General features: G+C 33.2%; 1 protein-coding gene across 1 annotated transcript; it reads right to left on the bottom strand.

Annotated features, from left to right (window-relative positions):
* Nucleotides 1-4,213: 4,213 nt before the first annotated feature.
* On the bottom strand, nucleotides 4,214-23,348 carry LOC129005528 (proton-coupled amino acid transporter-like protein pathetic; the record flags this gene model as incomplete). Its single annotated transcript, XM_054434438.1, has 8 exons — nucleotides 23,291-23,348; nucleotides 13,913-14,087; nucleotides 12,658-12,808; nucleotides 10,837-10,958; nucleotides 8,247-8,331; nucleotides 6,867-7,142; nucleotides 6,191-6,366; nucleotides 4,214-4,380 (listed from the first exon to the last, which is right to left on the bottom strand). Coding segments are annotated over exons 2-8 (1,096 nt in total), but the record flags the coding sequence as incomplete, so codon positions are not given.
* Nucleotides 23,349-27,531: the final 4,183 nt, after the last annotated feature.

Here is a 27,531-nt window from a genome sequence, read left to right as displayed (position 1 = left end):
TGTATGTCTTAACTGAATTTTTGCTTGAAATCTTTTTTCAAATAGAGATAGGCATACTTAAGATAATTTATTTTTGTAAAAAAATACAACCGACTTCAAACGCTCTAAAAAGAATGAAATAATTTCAATAAAGTAAACTTTTGTATTAGGCAAGCTCACGTAATTTAAGTCGGCGCGGGCTCAATGATGATCTTTTTGAATAAAAAAATTGAAAGAGGGTGTCCATATTGCAGGTGACTATCTATAACTAAAGGTGTTAATCTGCATGTCTTTTTCATAGTTATGCGTTAAGTGTTATTTTATTGCCGTAATCAGAGATCGGCATTATAGTGGTATTAACGAGTATCTTTAAAAAGATTATAATGCATTTAAATGATTCTAACTTGGAAAAGTAACGTTTTAATACTAAACTAGCTCCTTTTCCCTATCATAATATCAAACTAAATTATTTTCCTATTCATATAGAACATTTGTGTGTGTTATTTTCATAATGCATTTATTTTGAAGTAAACATAAAATACAAGAAAATATTTCCTTTAATATATAAACAAAACAGTTCAGTATATTTTTTATATATTTAGGATATCCAGCTACAATTTATTGATTTTCAAAATACACACACAATATTAAATTTCAATCATATTTGCAGTTTGAGCCGCGCCGACTTGAAATACGCAAGCTTGCCTAATACAAAAGTTTACTTTATTGAAATTATTTCATTCTTTTTAGAGCGTTTGAAGTCGGTTGTATTTTTTTACAAAAATAAATTATTTCACGATTTTTAGTGACTGTATAATTTTTTATACATTAATTACTTGAGGATTTTTTATAAGCAAAACTGTTTGAAACAATCAAAAGTTCCACAGAACAATCATTATTTTAAAACTGCTTGAGTCACCTGTTCAGGTTACATAATCAATGGGTATAGAAATAAACATCTTTAAATATTCCTTAAGAAAGAAAGAGTTGTCCATTACATTAGGCCTAATGAAAAACTAATTGTCTTTTCTAGATACATTGAAATGTCAGACATCATCGTTTCCTGCAATCGGTGTACTTCTACATTATAAAAAGAAATACAGTAACGTCTCAAGCCTTTTGGAACAATATGAAAGTTATTCCTCAGCTACCAGCACTAAAAAATCTCTCAAAAGTGGAAAATTGGTCGTTAACACCATACTACCTTTCGTATAGTACCTTTGGAAAATATTATATGAAAGATTGGTTCAGCTAAAAGTGGTGTAAGTCATGTAGGGGGTTTTGTTAGCTCAAGATATAGCCTAGTCGAAATTGCAAATCATCTTCCTCTAGGACTTTCCGAAGCAGGCATAATAGTATTGATATGTTATAGTAACTGGGTAGAGAATATTAATAAACATTCCACATCTGCAAATGAAATATGTATATGAAAGATTGGTTCAGCTAAAAGTGGTGAAAGCCATGTAGGTGGTTTTGTTTGATCAAGATATAGCCTAGTCGAAATTGCAAATCATCTTCCTCTATGACTTTCCGAAGCAGGCATAATAGTATTGATATGATATAGTAACTGGGTAGAGAATATCAATAAACATTCCACATCTGCAAATGCATGTTTAGTAATTAAAATATTTAACACTTTTGAGACAATTGACGATTATGCACTGTCACACTTCTTAGGTCATGTAAGGAATAATTACATTTGATTGAGCGGAGCGAGCGAAGCGAGCGAAGCTCTTTGGGATCAACTTCAATGCAAACAATATAACACCATCACTCAATAACGGCTGAACACATTTCAGCCAAACTTAACAAGACTACTTAGACTAATAATGAGATGGTTTGTAAACAAACAAATTTCAATTAGATAATGCTAATGCAATTTAAAACGAACTTAAAATTTCAAATTTTTAACATTAGGCTTATGGGACTAAAGTAGCTATGACAGTTTTTTTGTTTACAAGAAAAATGTAAACAAGAGAATCATAAGGTATTTCTGAACTTTCTATACTTTTCTTTTAAACGTTTTTTAAACCATTCCTATAATTTTAATAAACAAGAAAATGCCGTTAAAACATTTTTTAAGGCGCGGAATTCACTGAAAATCGAGAAATTATACGGAACTACTTTCTCAATGCGCGGAGCATAAACAAGGAGCGGAGGGATACGGACCGGTGACTACTTTCTTGGGAACCTAGGTTCCTAGGTTATATAGCTATTTGTGTTGCCAGCTGATTAGAAACAGCCAATGTTAGAAATCAGGATTTAATAAGCGATATATCGAACCGCATCGAAATCTGTATTTAATCCGATAATACCTCATAGGTTATATTAAGTTGAATTACTTCAACGGTACAGTAAGTTATTACACTTATTGATAAAACGCAGATTGAACACTGATCTAATTTAGGCAGGTGGGGAGGTAGGTCGGGGTTTATGAGCATTTGTGACTACATTAAGTGTTTTGAAGTAAGGTTAGATTAGGAAGGTAAAGTGTAGGTTATAGGTAGGTGATCGGGTTGTTTATTTGTGTTGCACCATATAGTTTTTATCTTTTGGAATGGAATAGTTGGTTAAGGTTAAACGGGGAAACGATTTCAAAAATGCTTGCATATGGTCTTAACTTAACAAACCATCTACAGTATTCTAGCTTTGACTTTATATAAAGTCAATGATTCTAGCAAATTATTACATACTGACCAATAGAAAAGAGAACATTTGGTTTTGGATCTTTGACCATAGCAAAACTAACATATAATTTATGGAATGTGAAAAGTTGTATATCATTATATACTATTCTGTAATATTAATAATTGTTCGGCAAATCCTCATTTTAATGGCTCGGCTGAAAATGGAATCTGCATTTTGTGAAACAGTTATTTGGTAACAATTCAGTCATTTCAAATGTTGATAAAATTTCCTTTCTCTTTTTTATACTTTAATGCCCTTTTTGGATGTTAATATCAGATTCCAACTACTGTAATATTTTCCTGGTCAAAACTACCTTACACTTCTCGAAGAGGTAAATTTGAATTATTATAATTTTAATCTTTAAAACCAGCATTAGTAAATAAATCTATTGACCTTTTTGCATTTCGTTACTTATACAAATATCAAATCACGTTTGTTCCGCTCAACTGGCTTTCACCTCTCTGAAAGCAACCCTAGTTTATATTTAGACCTGTTTTACGAATGCTTTGGTTTTCACAATACACCTTAATTACTTGTCAATATTATACAGCTATTCACTGAAACATATATGTTTTTGTAAGTCAGAATATTCAATACTAAAAACAGAATTACTGTATACACAAATCAGGTCAAACGTTAAAATAAATTTTTTATAGTAACCAAAACAAAATGCATTTTTCTCAATGTAATTCAGGTTCCATGGCAAGAAATAGTTTATTGATCAATATGAAGCAACTGTTTCATGAAGAATTGTCTGTAGCTTCATTTAAATGGTTTCAACTAACAGCTGTAGGAATGTTATTATTATTTATTGCCTTCTCTGCACAAATGTAAACAATCTGCACAAATGTAAACAAAATAAATGATGAATATTTAAGGTTTTCAGAATTTTTCACCGAAACAAATATTATACTCAAACATAATATATAAGGTACCAAATAGAAACTCTCCTGGTTATTTTGGTGTTGGAACCACACTGATCGGTAAAAGAATCACAGAGAAATTGGTGAACATACATAGAAAAAAAAAAACATCGCCACAAACAAATTGAGAACCTCCTCCTTTTGTTGGTAGTGGGGAAGTCGGTTAAAAAATATACTAAATAGAGATTTGATTGATTTTATTTTATTTGAATTTTTAATTTTAGAAAGGAAATAAAAATGTAACACACATAATTTTTTTAGGCTTAACCTGATTTGTTCACACAATAATTAAATCAACAAATTAAGTTAAATTACTCAATCAAGCTTGTTTCCTTTTAAACCTTTACCAACGATGGCAAACATACTGTTCAACACATACTGCATGATAATTACATAAATTCAAATATATGATTTCTTAACTTATTGCCCGCAATGTGATACAAATTGTTATATAATTCTATGAACAACACAATGTCAAGATTTTTCGTCTTAAGAAATACAAAATTGTACGCAACATGGAACCTGAAATTTGTGTTTGTAAATTACTAAAAATGTTTGAGGTATTTAACTAGTAGCAGTAACTAGAAACTGTTAACTTGTTAGTTACAGAAGTGTTTATTTACCTGAGCCACACACCAACACTATCCTGATGGTGTATTCTGCCAGTGCAGGATGGCTGCTGAACCTATGTTTGCTGGCTTTCCAAATGATTTCCAAAGGAACGTAAAACTGCAACGCGTAAGTGAAGAATATGGCGATTGCAATCATGACTTTAACTGACTGCGCTAATCTGTAAACAATAAATAAATTAGTTGCTACATTCCCATAGGCCTTCTGAGTTCGCAGACTATTCTAGTTTTAGATGAAAGATTGAGATTTTTCAAAGGATTTTTTATACTGAGTATTAATTGGGTTAACTTATAATCTTAGATGGCATTGGATGGGGGATTTACAAGATTTATAACCATTTGTGGGGCAGCTCAAATCTTTTCGAAGAAGGAAAATAAAGAAATACTACAGTTTTGGAAGATGAGAAATCCTCAATCATTAACAAATACTAATTACTAGCTGAGACTTTGAATGCATACACACCAGATAAATACAGAACTATTTTAAAACTTGAGAAAGGAACAAGGCGTTATAAAGTGTAGTAAAGTGGTTTTATAAGTTTTGGAGTCCACACAGATCTGTTGTCCATAGATCTTGGTCAAAAACAAAGCTTTAATATGTTCTCAATTATATTAATTCTATACCCACCCTCATATTTCAGTACAAAATATGCATTTGCATACAACACAAGGTTTTGTTGCTGTTTTAAATAATTGATTGAGTGATATAATTGACACAGCTATTTAGTTATTATACAAGTCAGTTTTATCTGAACCAGCTAAACAACACATTAGGTATGTCCGCACTAGTGTACTTTGTGTGTGCCAAGCTATCAAGGTACTCAAGGTGAATCAAGGTATTCATGAATACCTTGATGCAAATAACGCATGTCCGAATTGATTCGGAAGAAGCTCCATTCCATAGCGTACAGGGTAGCGCAAGACGATCTAACAGCCTCGGATTTCTATGTTTTAACTTCAAGTTCGCATTGTAGTAGTTTGAAGCAACATGAATAACGAAGAAACAATTCATAGAAGATGAATTAATTGATTTATCACTCTCTTGGGTGTTTGTGGGACATAGGTACTGAGTAAATTTTACACCAAACATTAGTAAATGAAGCATGTTTAGATTTAGCATTAAAATACAGCATGACTGAGAAGGAAAAGGCATGAAAAAAAGTGAGGCGTGAGTGTGGACAGCTGATAGGCATACAGTAGAACCCCTCATATCCAAACCTCAGAATAACCTACTCCTCAGGATATCCAACCTAGTGTCCGACCGGGACCGTGTTTCCAAAAGGTAGATCACGGCAGACGATTACCAAAGTAGCAGAGACTGCAAGTTACGCTCACGGGTGTTGCCGCAGTTGCGAGAGACGATTACCGAAGTTGTGGAGACTGCAAGTTACACTCACGGGTGTTGCCGCGTTTGCATGAGACAATTACCAAAGTCGTGGAGACTGCAAGTTACGCTCACGGATGTTGCCGCGGTCGCAAGAGACGATTACCGATGTTGCGGAGACTGCAGGATATGCACATCCTGATATCCGTCCTTTTAGCTGTTCCAACCATGGCCCGTTCCCGTCATGGTTGGATATGAGGGGTTCTACTGTACCTCAAAGTGCATGCAATCACGCACGCGTTGTTACATGTCGAATTGAAAGTTGAAAGGCATGATGAAATTGAAAGCCCACAAGCGTGGAACAGAGTGAGCTATGTAAAATAACTGATTTCTTTCAAATACACCAATTTTTTGACTAACCTCGTAAACCATAGCATCTTCTATGGCATAGTAATAATTAAGGGAGGAAATAAAAAGCTTAAACCTAAGCACACTCTGTGAAGTAGCTCATCTAGTTGTTATCATAGTTATATTCTTTTTTTAATTTGTTACAACTGGTCCATTGATGAGTTGTATACTTCAGTATCCAAAATTCAATGATAATATACAACCAAGTGAAAGTGTAAATGTTGAGTTAAGATACTCACAATTCGTCAGGCAAGTTGAGTGTGATGCTGCCCTTAGTTGCTGCTCCGAAGCGAAGGTAGCCCAGGAAGCCCAGTATGGAATACAGCATCACAGTGACGAACATCCCAATGTTCAAAACTCCCGGACATCCAAGGAAGTTCTCTGGTGTCTTCATGTTGTTTTCCAAAGGCATCACCTACAGATAAAAACAATTAATTTTATTATTGTATTTTGTGGTATTACACTCGTCTTTGGGATGTACGGGCTTCAAGACATAGTTTATAGGTCCATCTATAAAATAAAACAAAATAGTAGGCCAAGGACAACCGGCACTGGTGTAATGAGAATTCTCTCCAAATTAAATAAGTATTTCTCATTCATTAATGGGTTAGAGCTACCGGTATTTAAATTTCTAATCATATAAATTGTGAACTATTTTGGGACTTCAAATATTTCAAAAAAACAACTAAAGTATCTTATTAATCCTTTGTGACTACCTACTGAGACAAAAAAATGTGATGAAAGTTGGTACTATAAGAGTTTTGTAGAGTTAACATTGAACATAGAAATACGTTGGGTGGAACCTATAAAATTCAATGAATTTAAATTCATTACTCCAGCTGTTTATCCATCGACAAAATCCTATGAGCATGAATCAGCACAACAACTGTGAGTAATCAAGCTTGTTTTATTTACCACTCCAATTCCTTCAAGGGCGAAAATCGCTGTTCCAAAAAAGAGAGGCCATTTGGTCACTGGTGCGAAAGCAGGGCGGCTGTCAAAGGGAGGCAGATCCTGGAAGAGGTAGTAGATGGTGATGGCGATGCCCATGGCTATACACACGTTGGCTACCATAGAGAGGGGTGCGAGATACTTGAGGTTCCTGATCATGTTAATAGCGATCAGAGGCGGAAGACAGCATAACATGTAAATCCTCACATCTATGCCACTGTCGATGTACAAGTCGAACACCTGAAGTGAAGAAATGTGTATCATTAATCAACATTAATAGAGTTTGTGCATGCGGATGCGCATATTTTAACCTGAATAAATGGATTATGATTATAGAATCATTGACTTTGTTGGATACTGAAGTAGAAATTCCATTTATATGGTCCATCTTTTTATTTCAATAAAACATACTTGCATAGTACTGACAGTTCTGGTCTGACATAGAGATGCTTTAGTTTGGAAAACCACCAGTTTTCTTTACAGTTTGGCTTGGTCAAAGGTTGGTGAGCACAACATAATCAATTGACACAAGCTCACTCTGTGGGTGGCTAAATTATTTTCAATCTAAACCTGAAATCCTGTACATTTTTAACATGGACATGGGTTGACTATTTCTCTCCATAGTCAACGGTAGAATGGAGGGTGAAGTCATGTGTAGATGTTACTTTCTAAAAACAGCTAGATCCTAATGTTATGACTATTGGGTTCAGTTTCAAATCATAAAAAAGCAACTGGTTTTCACCAGTAAGTTAAAAGACGGTAGGACCTAAGCTCCAGCTATCTTGGATTTTCTGCCCATAACAGTAATAATGGTTGAAGCATATTACGGCATTGTTTATTAAGATAAAAAATTTCATAATATGTCATTTAAAGCTATTGAAACAGCGGATGTGTTTTTCCATCTACTTTCAAATTTCAATTGGTATTATTTTGTCAAACTACATAAATATATTGACTTAAACTATGATTTTTTCAACCACTGAAACAAAAGTTTTAAAAATCCAAAAAGTAATTCACACAAAAATATATTTAAGAATCACATAAAACTTTTCCCCTCGTTAATTAAGCTTACAGTGCATAATTAATATGCTTCAAAGTTGACGCATGTTTTTGCTGATTGGCGCTAGGGTAACCACTGTCCACTGTTAAGCCTGGCATCTGATGGTCATCAACAATGCAAAATTATTAACTCATGCCGACTTAATGACTTTCTTCTGAATTATAGACAAGCACTATAAACTCTAAGTTACCCGGAAAGGTTTCACAAAATATTAAGTATTCATATACTTGGACCCAACACTTGAAACTTCTTAAATGTTTGTATTGCTTATTTTTTATAGTTACCTGTTTTAGATTAGACGTAACAAACACAATATACACACAGCAGCAGCCTAGCAGATCCAACACCAAAAAAGTATTCACCATAAACCTGAAAGAAATTAAGGCAAGAATAATTTATTTTATAGTGGATGCGTTTTAAATTTACTTTATGGCTTCTGGGAATCCAGAAACTAAAAAGTATGGTGGTTCTAAACCTGAGTCATACAATAAAGATGGTAATACTGTAACTATCTTAGAGTAACTACTGTATAAGTATATTTTTGACAAGGAACTAAAATGTATAAGGACCATCTTTGACAAAAAAAAATAATTACAGAAATCCTGAAAATATTTTAAGTATTTAGAGCGTATTCAAACATTTCTGGTTCAAAGAAAAAAAATACCCCCGCCGCAGCAAACCTGCCGACTAAGCGAATTTCCATTCGTCTGAATTGATTTTCAGTTAAATATATTTTAATAACATTAGGTTTAACGAGTACCTAGGTTTGCTGCTACAAGGAAACTAATAAAGTGTGTTTTGGATTAAAATATTGATTAAATAATTTGCCAAGTTTTATCAAAATATATTCATAAACAAGCAAACTACAACATTTGACAATATTCTCCATAAGAATAACATGGGAATTTTAAATTTACAATTTTTTAAATTTTCTCCGTTACTAATATTCGAACAAAAATACTTTTATATACTAAATTATTTGTTTTTTTAAGCTCTTTAAAAAGGTCTAAAGAGAAATTGGGAAATTTTGTGTTTTGAGGGTCAAAAGTGAGAAAAACCAATTTTTACCCCATAAAACCCCGTAAAGCCCCGTTCCCATGGTCCGATCGTGCTGGTTCGCGAACTCATTCAAGTTTATCCCGCTTTACACCTTTAAACCAAATTTCATCAAAATCGGACAAAAATTACTCAAGGTATCACGTTCACGGACATATATATAAATATATATGTATATATATAAGTCTATATATATATATATATATATATATACACATATATAAAAAGTTGAACGAATAGTGTTTTTGGCCTCTGGGGACATCAAAATGAAAAAGTAAATCGGTCCTGGGTCTAGGTCTTACCGTGCCACCTACGGTAATAGCTACTTCCCTATAGGGAAATTCGCTAAATACTTCCCTATAGGGAAATTCGCTAAATACTTCCCTATAGGGAAATTCGTTAAAAAGAAAAAAAAGAAAAAAAATGTGTCAAAAAGTATTTTGCTTAATATTACAATACAGTGAATAACATCACCAAACCAAAATAACACTGGTATAGAGGCGTCATACTTTCCGAATTGACGCCCCAAATGACAGATTTGCCTCTCTAACCAGCAAATACCATCTTAGGAAATAAAAAAAAAAACGCCTCATTTCTTTTAGATTATACAACCCACACCCCCATCCTTCCAAATATGCTGCCCTGAAATATTTGCGTGGTGACCATCTCCTATTACTCCAATTGGCTATATCATCAACTGATAATCTACTGCTAAACAAAAATAAACATAGCAGATGCAGATTATTTGTAGCTACTGGATGGAAGTTTGTCATTGTTCAAACGGAAAAGTAGCGAATTTCTTTCCTCTAGATAGCACCGAACATTCTGTGTTAGATCCTCTACGACCACATACTTCACGGTAACATCAGCATCATCTTGGTCATCCCCCGAACCCCCGCAATCACAATAACGTCACAGTTATGCCCCTCGATTGTGGCGACATTACGGTTATCTCCCGCAACTATGGCAACATCGTGATCATTTCTCACAATAACGGAAACATTACAGCCATCTTCCTCGTACGCGATTTACATAAGATGACTACATGAGAGAGAAAAAATTTGTGGTAGATTTTATTGGTCATCATTAAAAAGTTAAAATTTCCCAGATACAAAATGAATTTACTATTCACATACTTTTTCCCAGTCATCAAAATTGGAAGTACAATTTTCATGGTTCTCCCATTTGGCTGAATACCCAAGAGTTTTTGCTGGAATTTTTGCTTCAAAGTTTTGTTTAAAATAAATGATTTTTGTTTTTCGGGTTATTACTTTGTATCAAAGCTTGCATGTACAGTAGCATAGATAGAAGGATTGATTAAAGGATACTAAAAATACAATTTATTTTAACTTTTATAATTTTTGTTAATATTTTGACTGTATCTAATTAAATTTATGTATTTGAGGAAGGAGTGGGTAAAGTATTTAGGGGGCACAAAAAATTACTCTCCCATGTTTGGGGGAAACCTCTTGTACTTGCTCTGTCTCTTTATTAAAGTTATCATTATTGGAATTGTCAATTTGAGATGGAGACGACATCTAGCACCAGCAATATGTCATATTTCAACCCAAATATGAGTGAAGGATGAGTGTAGAATGGAGAGAGGGGATCTGTGCAGCCTTCTACTGACCAAGACCAGCTGTTTCATTTAACCAGTATCAATTATTTACAGTCCAATGATCAGGGACACCTAGGTTCAGTTTCAAACCATCGTGAAGCTACTGAATTCTCTTAGGATTGATATGGCAACATTTTTATTGTCAGGCGACCACTATAACCACCCAGCTACCCAGCGAGCTTAACACTGATTCCACCTACCTTGCTGTTGATGCAAATTTTTGAACTTTCTGAGGACCTTCGAGAAATGCTACTTCAGCTACATCTGCAAACCCCAAAGATGGAAGTTTTCTCCTTTGACACAACTGGTGGGCACACTGAACCTGTAAAGGTATTTATTTAAAAATTTATGTGCTTTATCCGTTCTTTGTAATAGGGTGTGAGCATAGTCACAGATATGTTAGCTCATGATAAAAAAAAAAAAAAACTACTCTAAACCTGTTACATTATTCAGAGTTTTACATCACAATAAATGTCATTTTTGTCATTCACCTGTGTAACATTTTAAAGAAAATGTATTTAAATATTTAAATAAATTGAATGCAATCATTGTAACTATTTAAATGTGTTCTCAGAATTTATAAAAAGCCAATTCTGTATCCATAGAGCCTCAGGAATCTGTCAGTGACAGTTCCAGGAGGGGGGTATTTACAGGGGCTAAACCCCCTTGGACCAAAACGTAACGGAGGTTTTCGAAACGGTACTACACAGTACACGTTCATAATGGCTTTAGAAATTTACCAAGGGCTTTAAAAATATAAAATCTTTTTACCCGGGACCCCCCTCCTTTCTTGAAAACTGGAATCGGTTCCATAGCAATCAACTGGCTTTGCATCAAAAGCTCATGCCAAAAAAAGTCTAGCTGAGTTTTCCAAGGGGCAGAAGAGGAGAGTAAAGTCTGTTCTTCTCCTAGGTAGCCTATTTTAATTGTGCTGTTTTTCTAGAAGTGAAGAAGACCACCACTTAACAAGTGGAAACCCGCTTTTCCCCAATCCAATCTTCACTTTTACACCTAGGAAAACCCAGCTTAACCAAATAATAAATACAGTTTTGTTATCAATGTACCTATATGCACAATGTTACTTAAAACCTTAACACATTTTTTGGCTGAACATCAAAATTGTAAATTGTTTATTTCGTTGGATACACTAAAAGATTTTAAATCTGACCCGTCAGGTAATAAAGTTATGTAAACAAACGAATTTGACAAATTTGAACTTCGTAAAAACTGTTTGAAATCTATAGTAATGCTTTTTATCTACTCGGAGGTCAAAAGTGATTGATGGGAATGTTATCAAGCACACACCATCTTCGCAGTTGCTGAACAGCTCTTGACAGATAACCTGATACAGGTGCACCATTGACAATCATATAACAAAACGTGCAGATTAGTGTGACAGAGATTGATCATTAGCTAAGTCAGAGAGATTATAGGATTTATGACTGAATAGGTATTTCCAGCTTTGTTTAATTAGATAAATCAAAGAAGAAGATAAATTTGTTGTTAAAAAATGTGTGAGGTTTGACTAGATGGTTGTAACTAGATACATATCGAGAAGGTGGTTGTATGACAGTGTGTGGCTTTGAAATGAAATTTAACAATGTTAAGCCACAATTTAAGAGTGAAATTTCAAATTTTGGTTTAAACTCTGGTGTAAATGTGGCTAATTTCATTATAAACTTACTAACTCTAAACTTTGTTGTACGGTAATCAAGCTTTAGACAAGTGCCGTAAACAAATATTTACAACACTCTCGGATAGTTACCGTCTTATTGTGGAAGACATATTTTCTTTTCATTTCCGTTCTATATTTGTTCAAAAAAACCAGGGGGCTTTGGATTGTGGTACACTTTTGTTTGTATCACGTGTATTGAAACCTTCCCTCTCACACACAATTCTGAGATGCTAATCACTAGACTAGCAACACACCCCCAAGCCTTTCAACCTGACAAGGAAACTATCGAATGATTAACAAAATTGTAAAGGTTCTGTCGCATAAATCAAATGACCAATAAACTTACCAGAATGTTTACGCAGTATGTAGATATGAGGCCAACGGAAAACGTAGCTATCAGTCCGAACAAGAGACCAGCGTTGGCAAAGGCCTGAGGCATTGCTAGGATCCCTGTCCCTAAACTGCCTTTCAGCAGATGGATCAGGGTTTCAGCATCTCTGAAACAAAAAAAATCTTTTTTAATCGCTTCCAAGGGCCCAGAGCTAAAACCCTCCAAGAAATGGTTCTCCCTTCCATAGTCTATAGTCTATAGTCATGATGATAATCCCTTTCATTTCCTCTTCTCAGTTCTCGCATAAATCTACTAGCTTGGAAAAAATAGAAATAAAATTTGTTTATTCATTGGTACTGGTTTACTTGTTTGAAAATTCTAAAAAAAATGACTTCAAACTATACATTACATAGATAGGTAGAGTAATTCTGTTCAACTAAGTTAATTTAATGTCTATTTATTTCTTGTTTAAATATTCAATAAATCAATTCCCAGTAACGTTCAAATCATTTTCCTATTGTGTACTACCATGGATTGATGGATTAAACAATAATTCCCTTGAGTTGGTTAGTCTATGATGATTCTACCTCAAATCAAGATTTATTATATGTGAAGTCCATTGTTTTATTGTTGATCTGATTTTGAGTTGATGAATATCACTTCAGTATACATTTTTAACCTATTTATCGTTATAACATATAATTATTATGTATGGGTTTATATTTTACCATCACTGTCATTAAGTTTAAAACAAATTAAAGATATTTACCCACAATTACCTACTAAATAATTAGTAAAAGATAGGAATTCATTATATCTTGAAATTTGTGGAGTAATTTTAATTTATTTGGCCTACTAACATTGATTCATAATAAAATTTTACATAACTAATGAGATTTTTGAATTTGTAATCACATTTTACAGGAAAAAATATGTAAAACACATTTTTAATATAAAAACCCAATTAGTATAGTTGCTTGTATGTGCTAAATAATATGTGCATTAGCATAGCTAACACTTAACAGTGGCACATTCTTAACTGTAGTAGGCCACATGCCAATAACAATTTTTAACTAGTGCATGATGTTGCTACCTGGCTGTCAGGAATGAAGTCCATTTAACGGGATCCGGATTATTGAGTGTTTACTGTATTATAGTTTATCCTAATGGTAGTAGGACCATAGGGATATTTATCACTAACCGTAAAAATATCAACACATAATTTGTATTGACCTCTATTGGCCAGTTATGGAAGTTTTAGTAAACTCACGTGGTGGGATGGGCTACATTCCTGTTGTTGTAGGGGTTGTATTTGTTGCGTGTTGTTCCGTTGGTCTGTTGAACAACAACCACCGTGACTAGGTTGGTAGAACTGTTGTTGGTTGACATGGCTATGGCTACTCTCACAAAACAGGCTGCCACTCGTACAACTCATATATCTGCAACTATGTAACAAATCATTATGTAAAACTTTACCCACTAAACGTTTTTTAGTTAATAAGATTGTTTGAATAATTTCAGCTTTTAAATAACTTTTACTGAATTCAAAAATGAAAAAAATAATCCGTCAAAACTTCTTTTGATGAAAAAAAAAACTGAGGTAATAACGTAATGAAAACCTATTCCATCCAACCGATGAGGAATTATGCAAGGCATTTGATAATTTTCCTCTAGTCTAGACATTTGTTTGGTTATAAAGATAGTTGCGTTTCCATGATATAACGAAGAATCTGTTTACTAATTTTTGTATGTTATCAATTAGGCTACAGGTCATGTTAAATAATGTTTTGTAAAAACTCGTGACACAACCGATTGCTTATCGTGAATAACAAAAATAAATAAATACTTAAATTCCATTTAAGACGCGTCTGTCTCCGTCAGTGCCGTGGTAGGCCTATGTTTAATGTACTATTCGTTAATTTATTTTGCGTGCCACAAATGAATGTATATATATTTTAAATTTAAATTTTACATCTTGACGAGTCCAATTTGGATATAAAGTTTCTGTTAACCACTAGAAAATGACATATCTGGCGAAACGTAGTGAGTAGTGAAATTCAAACACTATAGTGCAAGAGAAGGTACGTCATAGTTTGAGAAATAAATATACCGCCATTAACATTTGACTATACGTATCAGATTAGCTATTATTACTTATTACGTATTAAATAAAGGCTTGTGATTCAGTAGATAAATATCACATTTTACTGTCTATCATTATCAATACAATCGTATAAAAAATAATTGGTACTTTTGTAAAAAATATTTATAAGATTGAATGGGTTGCGATGCAGTTTGAAACACAAGTTATTTCAGGGTTAAGTACAACCTACTGTACCAAGACGTTGTTTCTTCATCCCATTGTCTTTCAAGTTTTCCATGTCATTCTTATTACATTATAGTCTGGAAACGTGAAAGAAATCTTGATGCTAAATAAAATTATTTAACCATCTGCTATTCTCACGTTGTATAACGCTGTTTGAATCTTCAGTATATAAATAAGACATTTAAATTTGTTAAGAATATCTAGTACATTATTGCAATTTACTACAAGCTAAACTGCATTATAATTTTAAATGTTGTGTATCATCAATACATAACCTTAAAGTTATCAAACGCACACATAAGTTTTATAGCTTATTCTATTTGATTTGTTACAACCAGTTGTGTGGTAGAGTAAAACTAAAAGCATTAGTAAAATACAAAGGAAACAAATAGAAAATTGTAATTTTATTACTTTTCTGATGGAAACAAATCAATAAAACAATCTTCCGATCCTCAAATAAATAACCGGTTTTAGATAACCGGTTTCCATAAAATTTTTATTTTTGTGAAGCAATCATCTCATCTATATTTTTCTGTATAACAACACCAGAAGGTTGTCCTCCAGATATTAGCCTACTTCTCTGCTGAATCGATAGAGATGAATTGGCATGGTATCGACCATCCAAACGCAGCTAACTGTCTATCAACGATGGCAAAAAGTATTTTTAATAACTAGCTAGAACTACAAATAAATTATTACTTAAATAAGTGTATGTGGAAATCCACTCACCGAAAGAGTATATCATTCAGAAGACAGTATGTGACTAACAAACGCAAATATTACACAAACGCATACAGGAAGTTCAAAATCAGTTTCATATCACAAAATGATAGTTACTACTTACTAAAGCTGGAGGAAACTGAATAGCAGTGACCAAAACACTAAACAGTAATCAGGCACACACCTCTTAGTAAGCAATGTACCAACTGTCCACTAAAGGTTATACTGCATAATAAAATTCATTTATTTAGTTTAAAAAAACGGATTGGTCACTTGATCAGTTTTAACAAATACAAGTTTTCGTTTTCGGTGTTACTGTTAGGACAATCCGTTGCAATGTAAAACTTGAGACGTTTCGTGCTGAGGTTAATAAAAATGGACTGTTTTAAGGTCGTAATGTTTAATTATTTTAAAATCCCACGAATGGCTGGGTGGCCGAGTGGTTATAGTGTTCGCCTAACAACCAAAAGGTTGCCGGTTCGATCCTGAGAAAATACCATAGACTTTAATGGCTCGAAACTGAACCACTGCACCCAGTTGTTCCTGATCATTGAGCTCTTTAAATATATAACAAGAACCGGAGACCGAACTTTGTTTGGATCCAATAAAACATTTATTAAATAAGTTAATTATTGAATCGAAAAATGTCCAAACCTTCTCATTGCCCAGTAGCATTTGGATAATTTCGTTGTGTATCTTTGCAGTTTCAGAATTAAGTGTAGAAAACGATAGCACGCTATTCCAAGTTTTCTAATATTGTCCACCTGCAATGTAGGTGCATGCATATTGCATATTCAATGAGATCCCTCGCCCGCCGACATGGCGACTCTTGTTCATCATATTGCTCAGCCAAGATCTGAAATTATTTTACTACTTTCATTCTTCGATACGTGACTTGTCCGATGTTCTGATACATCTGGTGATCTGGTGAGCTGGTTGAATCTTTTTCGGTTATAGACCAAGTGGTAAAATTTCTTTCTCGATGGTCGATTGATCCCTTGCAGATTATGTAAATATTTCCTCTTCGTAGGTCTTCCGCGTTTCATTTTCAATCTTGAAAATTGACCTTGGAAACATATAACACTAATATGTAGGCCTACCTAATAAACCAACTAATCTGTTCTTCAAAATGTTTAGTCCGAACTAACCAATGCAGTTATTTTTGTTTACACGTCAAATCAAATTATGACAGGAAAAATAACTCGCAACAGCACTTTTGGTTAACCGTCGCTACAAAAAGGTGTTACCGATAACATGGGCACTTTCCATGGCTGTAGGGCAGAAACCGGATTTTTTCCCAGCATTGTGACCAACTCCATTCGATTTCTCGTGGTCAAAATACCCCATTTTCAACGAAAAATCTTCGAACGAAAATAAAAGTTTTCCCGTTTTAGAATATAGGATCCTGGCTAATGAAACAGCTGATCAGCTGATCTTAGTCAGTAACAAAGCTAAACGAGCTAAACAGATCATCTCACACCATTCTACACTCATATTGTAGAATGGTTCCTCCGGATGAAGAATTTTAAAAAGATAACCATTCTAACCTTAAGATTTGCTCCACGAATACCGATAAGATTTGCTGTTGTAGTTGGTTACACTACAACTAGTGTATCTGTTGCTCGAAATCGAGAAATTGTCGATTGTCAGCTGTTCATAACACCCCGATATAATCAAAATTTCTTGAAGATATCTTGTCATTTTTCAGAATCTGGCCTTGCTTTTTAGTGTTTTCTGCAAAGCATTGATAAAGTATGTTTACAAAATTCAGTAATTTTGAATGGTGGTAAAAATTGTTCACATTACTCAGGAACTGTGAAAAACTATATATCTATAGACGCGGATAGTTCCGACAGTAACGTAAAAACGTAGGCAACTTCTTATTAGATAATTCTGAAGATCCAGAATCAGAAGACAAACCATTATGAAATTGGTAACATAACATTATAAGATTTAATTACAGCCTTTTCAATATTATCTATACTTATTTAATACGCAAGCAGGTTTTTTGTGACAATTACTCCTCCTAAACTACTAAACCGATTGACATGTTTTTGGTGTCATTGGAAAGAGCGTAACGTGAAGTTGTGCAGGAAACTTTCTTTTTAGGGAAATAATTAGAGAGTGAGGCCCTGGGACCCCTTAAAATTTCGTATTTCTCCATAAGATTAACATGGGAAACAAACATTGTTATGAAACTCCAGCTGTTGTCAGAAATGCTGTTCTGCTATTTAATTTAATTTCTTTACAAGGAGAATTGTTTCTTAGTGCCATGTGGTCAATGAATTATACTTTTGCATACATTTTAAATACTATACATTATATAAAATGATAGTACTGTAATACATGAAGAGATCTTCATTTAAATAATCATTAAGCACGAGAGCCTTTGCCTACATGTTTCCTGTTAAGTGTGTTGTAACTGTTTCTTATAGTATATTATTGTATCTTAATGTAAAACCAAATTATTCTTTTCTGCATTCTCACCCCGTAGCGAAGCACGGGCAGAGCAACTAGTTAGTTTTAAATACGTCAATACGGGTAATAATCTAAAAACACAACCCGTTCGTCAGGTTATATTTTGTTATCGCTTCTGTAGGCTTTGTAGGTTCTCTGTAACAATCAACAAGTACCAGCCACAAATTATTGTCAACTTGACGCGGCGTTATCTCTCTAATCACCTTGCCCGTCACATGTGTTACGTCTTGCACATGGCCAGGAAAACCATTAACTGTTTACCTTCTATGTACTGTACTAGATACTGAAATCAACAGGAAACCTAGTATACGGATAACGAGTCCATAGTACATGGAGAACGAGTTTTAACATAGTTTGAGTCTCAAAGGATACTGGTTTCGGTTGGTCAACCCACGGATTCAGATTAGGATCATTTTCAAGTAGAAAACCAAGGCAGTAAATAATCATCCTAATCACTGGAATCATGATTAGTTGTCGGTGGCAAATTGTAATTACACAAACATACAAACATGAACACGAATAAATGCAACGAGAATCTGGTCGTGTAATAATAATACTGACTGACACATGGATGTATATCGTATATTGTTAAATCGACCGACGATGAGTCAAATAAAATCGGATTTATTTCCGCAACAGATTAAGTAAGCTATACAGTTTCATTTAGCTGCTCATTTGTTCGCATAAGGCGCTGTTGCCAAGGAGTCAGGGTCAGTTGAGGCTAAGATGACAACCGCTCAACAGAAAGCTTTTTGTGTTTAAGGCAGAAGTGGATGACAGGTGTTCAGTGTGCATTTCGAATGAAGTATGGTGTTCATAGGTGGTGTATTAAACGTTGGTATAAACACTTTACAGAGAATGTGTGTTTGTGCAATGGAAAAGCTCTGGACGATCTGGAGCTCTGGATGGTCGTGAGGAACGAGTTTGAGTATCGGGTTGATGTTGCTCGAGTGTCTGGAGATAGTAATATTGAACATCTCTGAACTAGTCATTGAATAAAAATATAAAAAAAATATCCTTTACAATCATGTATAACAGAAGGTTCTATTATGTTCCTACCATTAAATACACATTTTTAAAGTTGTATATTTTTATCAACCTGTACATTATGTCATATAAAGTTTCATTGCTTTGGACTAGGTACAACAAATCTACAATTATTTTACTACTTAATTTACCAATAATCCACAGGTAGATAAGGGAGAAGTTGAAATCTTCTTGAAATTTTACCCCCTTAACAGTTCGAATCCCCGATGACTGAGAGCTTAAAAAAGATGAATTCCCCAGAAATTATTTAGTTTACTAGACAAAGTCACCCACACAATCACCCTAGAATATTTTTTTATTACCAACTGATGCCTATCCAATCATTACAGAATTTTTAATTTTAAACTGCTTCTAACGATGTATTGTAACAAAAAAATTGAAGACAACAATAACTTAATAACTCACTTTGTATTTGTGTAAATACGTACTACGAACCACAATCTACGCTGTACGCGCGGCTGCTTCCACAACAATAATGAAGGCTTTACAAGGGTAAATTTATGCATCAATTTACGCCCCATTACTGTTCTGTCAGTCAGATTATTTCTGTCGCGGAATATTACATGATGAAACTGCGTCATCTATTCAATTTGAATCTGGCTAAACGAATTTTCTATTAAAACTTGTGTTATTTATTTACTTACGGTTCGTTCATTTATACAGGGTGATTTGTACTCAGTGTGACAAAATTTGTTTGATGTAAGAACAAAGTAAATGCAGTGTGATGATGCATATAAAATGTTCCAAGTCTAAAATTAGCTTCCCAAAAAATATTTATTTTATGTTTTTCAAAAATAACCATGCTTTTAAACTTAATACAGCGATTTCTCAATTACCTGTGTATGGATTTCAGTAGATAATGTCATTTTCGTGTTCTAAATTAAATTTTGAATAAGAATAATAGAAAATGACGGAGGATCAGCTGTAAAAACTCCATTGTAAATAGATTCAAAGATAAAGTTAAGATGTTTGATTAAAAAAAATAAAATGGTCAATTGCATTTTTCACACCCTGTATACAAGAAAGTGTCGGAATATGTTAAAAACTGCGCCATTTATAAGCTTTCCAACCGTATGCTACACTATTGAGGTTTAGATATTTTTTTGTTTGTTTTAGTGTTTGAATATCAGAAAACAGGGAACTTTTTACTGTTTTTACTGTTCAAGTTGAAACAAAATACAACTTTTGCTTAATACATGCCGCCTTTCTATGTTTTAAATGTTAAAGACACCATGCTTTGTAGTCTTCAAACCACTAAAGCGTACATAAAGCTCAATGGTGTAGCATGTGGTTGGAAAGCTTATAAAATGGCGCAGTTTTTAACATATTCCGACACTTTCTTGTATACAGGGTGTGAACAAATGCAATAGACCAATGTTTTTTAAACTTTTATCAAACATCTTAATTTTTATCTTTGAATCTATTTACAATGGATTTTTTACAACTACTGATCCCCGTCATTTTCCATTATTCTTATTCAAAATTTAATGTAGAACACGAAAATGACATTATCTACTCAAATCCATTTACAGGTAATTGAGAAATCGCTGTATTAAGTTTAAAAGCATGGTTATTTTTTAAAAACATAAAATATTTTTTCGGGAAGCAAATTTTTAGACTTGGAACATTTTATATGCATCATCACACTGCATTTACTTTGTACTTACATCAAAAACTTTTGTCACACTGAGTACAAATCACACTGTATATAAAAGTTTATTTATTTATTTTACTTATCTTGAATACACACTTGGGTGCTGAATCCTTGACCGTTTACACGACGGATATAGAACAATCTACCATTTGAATAATAGTTTGAACACAGGAAAATATAAGAATACATAAGTTGGATGAGGCAGAAAAATTAAGATCAAAAGTTAGGTTAGGAATCTTCAGCCATGTTTTGCCTAACACGATATAAAGTGATTGAAAATAGAATATCTTAATAAATAAAACTTAGTAGTGGTGACTTAGTGGTAACATTAGTTTGGTTAGTAAGTTTACTTCTTCACCTGAGGGCGGGATCAGATTTCAGATCTTGAAACGTGGTGAAAACTGTTTTACTAATCGTAATAGAAACTGTTCGGAATAAATACAACAACAACATGAACATATTAAATAATTATATAATGATCAATAACATCAATAACATCAATGACGTATTCCAATTATTGACTTTAAAGGGCAACACAAAAAGTAAAACAATAATCAAAATTTACATCAGCGTCCTCTTAATATCCCTTTTGAACGTGATGGCCTAGATGGCCTATACAGTAATGTTGACGACATCTTAGATTTTGACTATACAAATTATAAGTTGCGCTAGGGACATAACCAATGACGAAAATAATTTGAAAATTTGTCACGTTTAAAAGCAAATTTTAATGGTTTTGAGGAGTATATATACCACCGCAGTTTATTACAAAACTTTTGGTTTCACACCTTAAAATCCGTTGTAATGGTGTTCATGCTTTTCTTGTGGTGCACGTGCTACAAAATCCATAAACAGCCAAATGAAATGTCGAATCAGAATAATATAATCTGTTTCTAACAAATAGAAATGATAGCTCAAACAATCCTAGCTTACAGTGAAACGAATGTGTGAAAGTTTTAATAAACGATAATAACTCTTTACTTTAAGGTATTACTATAAGGATGGATTACAAAAATATAGAAGTTAAAATAAAAGCAAAGCTGGGCACTAATACTTTTTTTTATATAAAAATCTGGTAAAATTTCTGTAATTTGCATTGTTATATTTTCACTTAACTTACTATAAGCTCTTATAGGCAATAGTTAAACGCTTAAAAGGCCTTCACACTTCACATCCCTTTATGGGTTGGAATCGAACAGATGGACAGACATAGTGTTCGCTACAGCTACATACATACGATACATTACTGTACAATACTGTATACACAATGAGTTACTTACACATGGTAAAGAGAAGATGTGGTATATGTTAAACTATGCGCTAGCGTCTTTAAATTGCTCATACTTCAGAAAGAACAATTTTTTTATTGCCGAATTCTTAATAAAGCTTCCGTGTATTATTAACAACACACGTACAGAGTCAATCGACATTTCAATTTGAAATAAACATTAAGAACATTCTGATAAATTATATTTAGAGTTTGTAGACATTTTAGCATTACAATTCAGAAAAGGGATTCATTCAAATAATTGGTTCACAAAAACAAAAACACAACTTTATTATTAGGGTACTCTATAAAATTGCAAAATTAATGTACTTTTGCCAACACGTATTGAGCGCCAGAATTATTCTAATGATTATGTCGGGGTTGGATGGATGTGTAAAATCACAGAAAACTAGTAGTATGTTTTCTGTGGTAAAATGTGGATGTCACGTAGTTGTTGTTTATTTGTTTTGAAATTTACTGCATACGTTTAAGTTTTTTTTCTATTGACATGATGTTTTTTTTCTCGAGACCCTGAATCCGCCCACTCATATAACGTTTTCAAAACGGAAACGCAATTTTGTCATTTGCTTGGTTTTGATTCTAACTTTAACTATTACATTGTAATAATGTCCTCGTGTAATTACATATTTTTAATCCAACCCCGTTGCTATCTTCGCTTGTAAACCTGTAACGTGTTTTGATTGTAAATGCTACTTTAACAAAACCACAAATTAAATGCTGTATACTGGCTATTAAAACGCATTGTATTAACCCGCATTCGCCATTTAGGGTACACAACGTAAAAAATAATTAACAATTTTAAACGATAACTTACAAATTTCGAACTCTATACTAACGTACGTATACGTTTGGTTTTTGGCTCGGTTGTCCGTTTGGGTTCGAATCAAAGCACCATAATGAACACTTCTTACAGGTACTTTGCCATGTATTAATTTAAAAGATTTTTATGCGGTAGCTCGATCGGAAATAAGTTTTTTTCGATAGCCTTTGTATGAACAATGAATGCTATAGGGCACCTATTGACTAACTTTATGATATTTCTACATAAAATATGTAAAACAATTAACATATTGATTTACATAGTAATTATCACAATTTTACACATTTGATTGTACCTGTGAACCAACTGCATTACCTGTTAACCGTTTCTAGAGCACAATGAAGACTGTTGTTTGCAGACTAGAGGACAGCGGTGGAGTGACACCACGTTGTTACGTCCTGTCAATATCTTATCAGTGATACAGGTGGCAGTGATAAGATACCAGGTGGGAGGCAGCGTGGACACCCCGTGGCCTGACTCACCCCTGCTTCAGAACTACTTCACTCCAACAGAAAGTTTCATCTGGATCTCTGTATCTATGGTGAAACAGCACAGTTTGAAAACATTAAAGTGGAATTGACTACTCGACTGGAGAAGACATACCATTACGTTGAAGTTGAATTGAAAACTGACTACGGACGTTGAATTGGGCCACTAAAGGATATGTTTTCGAAAATTAGTAATTTCTGTCACTCTGTAAGATGAGCAATTTATTTACCCAAATTAGGATGACAACATTTTGTTAACTTTTGCATCTTTCATGTCTCATCGCCCTATCGCATTAAAGACGACTTAAGGAGGAAATTAATATACCATTATACTGTATAAAACGGTAATAGTGCTATATGATGCGATTTAGAACAAATATCGTAGGGTATGGGTAGGGATGGTAAATGTAGGGTTAATAATCCGAGCAGACCCGTTTCTAGATTCAGATTATTTTTGTCCTTGGACTGTGCAATAATTTTTCTACCTAACACAAGACTGACGTTGGACAGTTACAAGACAGGATTTTCACAGTTTTCTCACAAAAAAGAACATTAATTTCCAATGATGTTGAAAAACACAGTCATGAATTTGTATGGATAACTATCCAAAAAGTATTGAGTGAATATTTTATCGTTATAGTCCTGTATTGCAGTTCTTGTATTTTCTTGCTGGTCTCAGAGAGATCGATTCTGGATCCATCAATGATGTTATCTAATCGATATTAGCTGCCGGTCTTCATAAGATGATAAATTTGAACAAACCGCAAAGTATTTTGTTTCGTTGAAAAAACGAAAATACGTGCATGACTCACTATATATAAAAAAACTACGTGTAACTTTTGCCATTCTTGTTCTTGTAGCTTACGTACTTTGTTGTAAAGCAATGACACGATTGATAACGATATTTTACCAAATGATTATATTAACCTTTTAGAATAAATAAAATCACGAGTTTTAAGTGAATAGAAGAACTCAAATGTACTCGTAAGATGAACTATCAACTTAACACCTGATTTCCCAAACTTATTGTTGTGGGATGATTAAAAAGCCATAAATTTCATTCACATTCTCCAGCTGTTTAGACAAATGTTTTAAACGTAATTTGTGCGACAGCTGTTTCAAAATAGGGGTTCAGAAAAATTTTATGATTTTCGTTTACATTATTAATTCAGGCTTATGTGACTACACAGTTTGGAATTTAATTTCAAAATAAAAATAAATACAGGGTGATTGATATAAGAGTGCCAGCTATTTTAATCGAAAGTTATAATAGATAAAAAATGTTAAATTGTAACTGCATTCAATTTTTTATTTAAAAAATTTTGGTCGAGTTGAAAAAATAATTTTAGCCGCCATTTGTCCAATATGTCCGCTAAATTTGATTTTCCACATGGAAGACCTTATTTGATGATTTTTTAGAAATTAAATGCAATTTAAAAACGTTGTATACTGGACATTTTTTCTTTATAGCTACTCATTTAGGAGATGCAGCGTGTTACTAAGAAAAAAAATTACTTGCAATGTAACATTCTGCATCATGTAGCTCCTAAACGAGTAAGTTTACGGCGAACATGTTAAGAGTAAATAAGTCTTAAAATTCCATCTATTAGTTAAAATAAATAAAATGTACTTATTAATTAAAATGTACTAAATAACTAATAGTTAAAATAAAATATGCTAATATTAGTACATCATATTAGTTAAAATGAATTCTAAAAAAGCAATAAAATACAAAGTTTTCCTATTTTCAAATTTGCTGCCACAAAAATGGCATCAATATTTTTTATGTGTTTTATGGTATTTTTAGAATGCAATTTTAAGACTCATTTACTCTTGGCACTTTCTCTCTAAATTGCATTTACTTTCTAAAAACATCATAAAATATAGGGTGTTTGTTCTATAAGATAAATCCAAGTTGGCGGCCATATTGGTAAAATGGCGGCTAAAATTGTTTTTTAACGTGACTAAAAATGTTTGAATAAAAAAATCCAAGGCGGTTAATTTAACATGTTGTTATATTAGGCAATTTTAAATTGAATCTAAATATCAATCAATATACTAATGATCCTATATTATATGTTATGTTGTCTTAAATGCAGATAAAACATTCTCGTTAAAACATTTATCAAAAGAATGTTTAGGATCCGATGTAATTATTTTTAAATAATTGAAAGTTTGAATGTATAGATTGATGGTTGGATATTAAAATGTTTACTACTTATTTACACCAGATTGTTTGAACTAAATTAACTGAATAACAAACGTGCCTATTCATGTTTCTCTCAAGTTTTCAAAGTGTAGTAACAATCAAACTCAACAGCAGTATTTTCTAACTCCACGGCAAATAATGATAAAAGTTAAATGTTTTAGCTAGTTAATTTTTCTCAAATACTTTGATTTTAAACTGCCATTTTATATCTTATTAGATAAACCAAAATGTTTAGTTAGAATAAATCTTAGGGGTTTTGTACATGATCTGGTTACACTTTTGATGATCGAAACTGTGGAATATCCTAACATGGACGATGACTTCTCCCTACAGCTTCAAGGAACCGAAGAGCTGGTAGACCTAGTGATGAATACATTTATTTAATTACTTCGGTTGTTATTACTCACCCTGTACAGTTGTAATTTACCACAAGTAGTAGAAAACAGCTTACATAGTCAGTCAAGACGTTAATTGTTTGTCATTCTCAATGACCAGACCCTTTGGAAAAATCAAGCATGTACACTCGAATGTTAGAAGTATATTATTTACTTTTTCATGTATGAATGATGAAAATAAACACTGTTCAGGTTAATCATTTTATGCAAAACAAACCATTATTGTAGCACCTTGGATTGCACTTCAAGTTCTTTGTAAACAATCTGTCATTGAGACTGAGTGTGTTAGCTCTGAATTTAATTAATCCTCGTATCGTAATCCTCAGAAAAAGTTGAGAGGTTAATCCGTGCCTTACAGAAACATGAGTAGAATTCATTCACACAGCTCATTGGAGAATATTATATAGTATATGTATTAAACAAAACACCCATGCAAACACACAAAACTGTTTAGTAACAGTACCTACTGATAGTAACTTACCTATAATGGCCTCCCTCAGGACATAAAGAGCTCCAAATCGTATGGCTCATTCAGGGCCGCAATGCAGAAAAACAAATGTAAATTGTAAATTTTTTTTCTTTGTAGTTTTTTGTATATTAAATTTCTGTATATATTAGGTTAGTTTAGTTTTAGTTTGACTTGAGTAAGTTTGAAAATCATGTAAATGAAACTCGCTTGTAAATAAAGGCCTTTTTATTTATTTATTATTTATTTATTTATAACAAGCTATGTAATCAACAAATCTATGAATGTTAAAATTACTTTTGATGAATGTCTATGCAAACCTTTGGGAGGAAGGGATAGTGATTTCAATGTTAAATTATTAAAATTGGCATGTTGAAAATTACGTTCTAATAAATATAGGAAATACAAAATGTCATGTGCATTAAGATGTATCATCTATATATATAAAATCCAATGTGTGTTTGTTTGAATGTATGTTTGTTTATATGTATGTTTGTTTCTCCTTTATGGACTCCGAAACCGCTCGACAGGTTGTAATGAAACTTTCAGGTATTATTAAGCATTATTCAAGGATGGTTTGTGTGAAGTTTGGTGCAGATCCCTCAAAAGGGTTCCGCCCCAGTGGCTCTGGAGTTTCACATGTTAACCTTATGAGTACTCATATTTAAACGGAATTAACGAATCTTAACAGCTAGCTGGTTCAACTAAACAATTTGATTCTGTGATGTTCAATAGCATTAAAAAGTTAATAGATTACCAACAGGGTGCAGCACTATTATTTTTTTAAATTTATGACAACAGCTAATTTGCAACCAAAAGGTGAGTGAGCGTAGCGAACGAACTTCAATCTGGAGGCGAGTTAGCGTAGCGAACGACCAAACCTGAAGGCAAGTGAGCGCAGCGAACGAGCTCCAACCTAAAGGTGAGTGAGTGTAGCGAACGAACTTCAACCAGGATCTTGAAAATGAACAAGCATTTGACAAATTGACATAAAACCA

Source organism: Macrosteles quadrilineatus, unplaced genomic scaffold (assembly GCF_028750875.1).
Source record: "Macrosteles quadrilineatus isolate MER2022 unplaced genomic scaffold, UCM_ALF_1.0 Scaffold_22__1_contigs__length_1958994, whole genome shotgun sequence".
In the NCBI taxonomy this organism is placed as follows: domain Eukaryota; kingdom Metazoa; phylum Arthropoda; class Insecta; order Hemiptera; family Cicadellidae; genus Macrosteles; species Macrosteles quadrilineatus.
The sequence above is the reverse complement of the archived record's forward strand: the minus strand, read 5'-3'. Positions and strand labels throughout refer to the sequence as shown.